Below are 3,664 nucleotides of genomic sequence, written 5' to 3'. Positions count from 1 at the left end.
AACTGTGATGTTATGCGGTGACACAATTTAGACTTTTGTCTATGATGGACAGACAGTATATATGAATGCATATGAACGTTTTTTATCCTCATATCCATAAATTAATTAAACTTTTATTAATTTTTATTTTTTTAAGAGGAGGAGAGGGGGGTCACATCTGCTAATTACTTCAGCATTTAATACTCTTAAACATATTTATTTATTGATTTATTGATTTATTCTCTGAGGGAGGCTTTACTACACACGGAGAAATCACCTTTATTTTGAAATGATGAACAATACAAGCGGAAGTCGCATATTTTTCACTCTGTCGACTCAACTTACCGCAAAGTTATTCAGGGAGTCACTGCTAACGATAGAGGGGAAACAACTGACTGAGAGGGGATTTATACAGCCGTCGTTGTCACAGCTCAGTTGAACCAAACAAACAGATTCACATTACATCCACAGAGTAGTGTGTTGTTGAAGAAACGATGTCAAAAACAGACTGCAAGGCAGCTAAAGACATGACCGGGGCGGTAAGTTTGAGCTGTGTGGTGTTAAAGCACAACTGGGAAAAAGCAAACATCTTTCATAAATAACTTATTTCAGATGCTTTTCTTTGCCTTTAGATGGAGGAAACGTTGCAGCGACTTCAGGGACGATTCCAGACGATGTCGGAGCAGCTGGACACCAAAAATATCCTTTTATTGTTGTAACCTGTTTCCTACTCTAACTACTTACTACTAACTTCACTGCATGCTTCAGTTAGTGACGTTATTTGAGCTAGAAACCCACCTGAGAGCTCTAGTAGTGGTCAAACACTCACCTGTGGTAACATGCATGAACACTGGGGGGCGCTCAAACTCAGTTTAACTGGAGTTGACAGGCAAATACTCCACAAAACTTCAACCTAGTATCAATAGGAAATCTTCATAGTGTATATTGTATATTAGATATAAATGTGTCATATGCAACTCCTATGAAAATAATCTGGAAAAAAACATGTAAAGGTCAGAAAGATGAGACAGCATAAATTGTGTAACATAGGCTTTTTCCACATTTTAACTTGTCATAATAAGAAAAGGCACAGGTGTTACTAACTATGTTAACAATTGCCAGTAATTGTCATTAATTTTATGATATGCACCTGTGCTTTTGCAGATTAATCGCCAACTATTTTGATAATCGATTAATCGGTTTTAGTAATTAAGAAAGAAAAAAAGGTAAAAATTCTCTGATTCCAGCTTCTTAAATGTGAATATTTTTCTGGTTTCTTTTCTCCTCCATGACAGTAAACTGAATGTCTTTGAGTTGTGGACAAAACTAGACATTTGGGGACGTCGTCTTGGGCTTTGGGAAACACTGATCGATATTTTTCACCATTTTCTGACATTTTATAGACCAAACAACTAATCGATTAATCGAGAAAATAATCGACAGATTAGTTGCAGCCCTAGTTAAAATATATTATGTGAAAAAGGAAAATGATGTTGTTAACAATACAGTTGCTAATGGGACACAAAAAAAAGAAAAAGGTTTAAGAGGCACATTTCCTTATCTATTATCAGGGATGACATTTTTGGACATTGCTGTAAATCGTTAATATAATGTAAATCAGAATTAGTTGCTGTTTTGTTTTGTTGCTGTCTGAACAGCTCCTATCAGATTTCCTCCTTCACTCTCTCACTAGACGAGATGGGAACCCGCATCGATGACCTTGAGAAGAACGTGTCTGAGCTGATGACACAGGCTGGGATGGAGGAGCAGGCCAGCTCCAAGTGACAGCCGGCCTGCTGTTCATCTGTTGCATCATGTGACTGCCAAAAAACTGAGGGGTTCCTGTTGCCTTGCCAACAGTGATGTCACTTTAGTGGTGCCTACAAAGTTCATCAAACACTTTGACTTCTGAGTCGACCACAGTTTACCTCCTAAGTTGATCACTTTCAAGTTTAGCCAAATGTGCGTGTTTTTTCCGAGGTGCTACCATGCTGCTAACAAACCTGAGTGTATCACTCAGTACTAACACTAATCACAGGTTAAGGAGCCTGGGGAAAAAAAATTCTTCAAAGCATTTCCAATCAGATTATAGCTGACCAAGGGGCTTAACGTTACCCTGTAGAGATTTATTGTAAACAAACAATGTTTTCTAATCCCCCAAAAATCGTATTTGTACCATCAAGGCGTAACAAACACACAAAACACATTCACTACCTCTTGCAATATTTTCAAAGCCTTTTTTAATGTCTTGAAACCTGCATTCTATGTGTACATGTTTTGGTCTTCACATCGACACCTTTTACAGCCACCAGCTGTAGATATGTGTGTGCATAGATAGATATATGTCCTTGCGCAAACAATGCAGGGATCTGCTTGTCAGAAAAGTGTTGCTCTGCAGTGCCTGTAGTGGTGTATCTGCCAGTAAACACGGAGGAAGGAGATATCAACATCTTACCACCAAAGAAAACGTAAGGCGTGTCACGTGAGCAAAGCTAAGAAGACAGTTAAGCTCGTACTTGAACTGCTCTTCGGCTGCACTCTGAAGCCAAAACACACATTTAACCATATCATTTTAACAAGGGCATCTTCTCATTTTTTTGGATCAAAATCTGTGTGTGTGTGTGGCATGAATTTATAGTTCCTTGTATACACAGCACATAAGCTTTGTGTGCACTGTATCCAATCCTCCAATTGCTCAGATCAACTTGTGTAGGTTGTCTATATCCTGAATATGACACTTAAAATGCACACAGTGGCATCTAACATTAGCCATGACATTATTGGAAGAAAATGTAGTTTTGCAAAATGTAGCAACTTGTGACAAAAGCCATTTGAATGGTTTAAACTACTGACTAAATGTAGTTTGCTCATAGAAATACAGCTTTTCTATCATTTGCAATAATCTAAATGGTAGTGTTCTTCTTTATAATGTCGCCATGAAACAGTTTAATCTGCAGTGTAAATTGAGCTATCCAGTGGCATTAAAACTGTGAACTATTACCCATACAGTAGGCTGCTAATAGAGACAACAGGATTTGCAAACTGAAGGATAGTATTTTTTATTGATGACTTTATAACTTATCTTGATTTCTGGGAGAATATACTTTTTTATCACATCTATGCAATTAATTTCTGAGCATGTGAAGTACAACTGTTTGCCATATCATGTTGCTATACCTGTCTAACCACCACCAGTTTAATGCACATGGTGTTGCACTCAGATCAGCCATAGGATAAACTTAATGGTCAGTAGGTACTGTAGTTCTGTGACTGATAATTACTGTGCACCAAAGTTAACATGCAACAGCCAAATACAGTTTTTTTTTCATAAAACACTTTCTGTATTTATCTCTTGAAATAAAAAAAAATAAAAAAAAGTTAATTTCTCTCGTTCAGGTCTTTATTGTTGTTATTTGTTTCTTTGTTTCCCACAATATCAGTTTTGCCACTTTTCTTTACTGGTGCATTATGAACAATGTTTTTGATGTTTACATTAAAAAAAATCTTTTTCACTAAAAAGTCAGGAATCAGTTGATCACATTACATTGGCCTCATTTACAATGTCTGCCTACCATAAAGAGATATACTTAGTATATCTACTACTATACTGTCTACTTAGAGATATAGAGATCTGAGTACTTCTTCCACCACTGCTTTTCTTTTACTCCACTTCTCCAAAAGGTCA

General features: G+C 36.9%; 1 protein-coding gene across 1 annotated transcript; it reads left to right on the top strand.

Moving 5' to 3' along the window:
• Positions 1-305: 305 nt before the first annotated feature.
• Positions 306-3,369, top strand: LOC119504026 (heat shock factor-binding protein 1). Its single transcript, XM_037796113.1, has 3 exons — positions 306-518; positions 612-678; positions 1,670-3,369. Exons 1-3 carry the CDS (start codon positions 474-476, stop codon positions 1,762-1,764), a joined length of 207 nt encoding a protein of 68 aa, XP_037652041.1. The 5' UTR covers positions 306-473; the 3' UTR covers positions 1,765-3,369.
• Positions 3,370-3,664: the final 295 nt, after the last annotated feature.

Source organism: Sebastes umbrosus, chromosome 15 (assembly GCF_015220745.1).
Source record: "Sebastes umbrosus isolate fSebUmb1 chromosome 15, fSebUmb1.pri, whole genome shotgun sequence".
Taxonomy (NCBI): Eukaryota; Metazoa; Chordata; class Actinopteri; order Perciformes; family Sebastidae; genus Sebastes; species Sebastes umbrosus.
The sequence above is the reverse complement of the archived record's forward strand: the minus strand, read 5'-3'. Positions and strand labels throughout refer to the sequence as shown.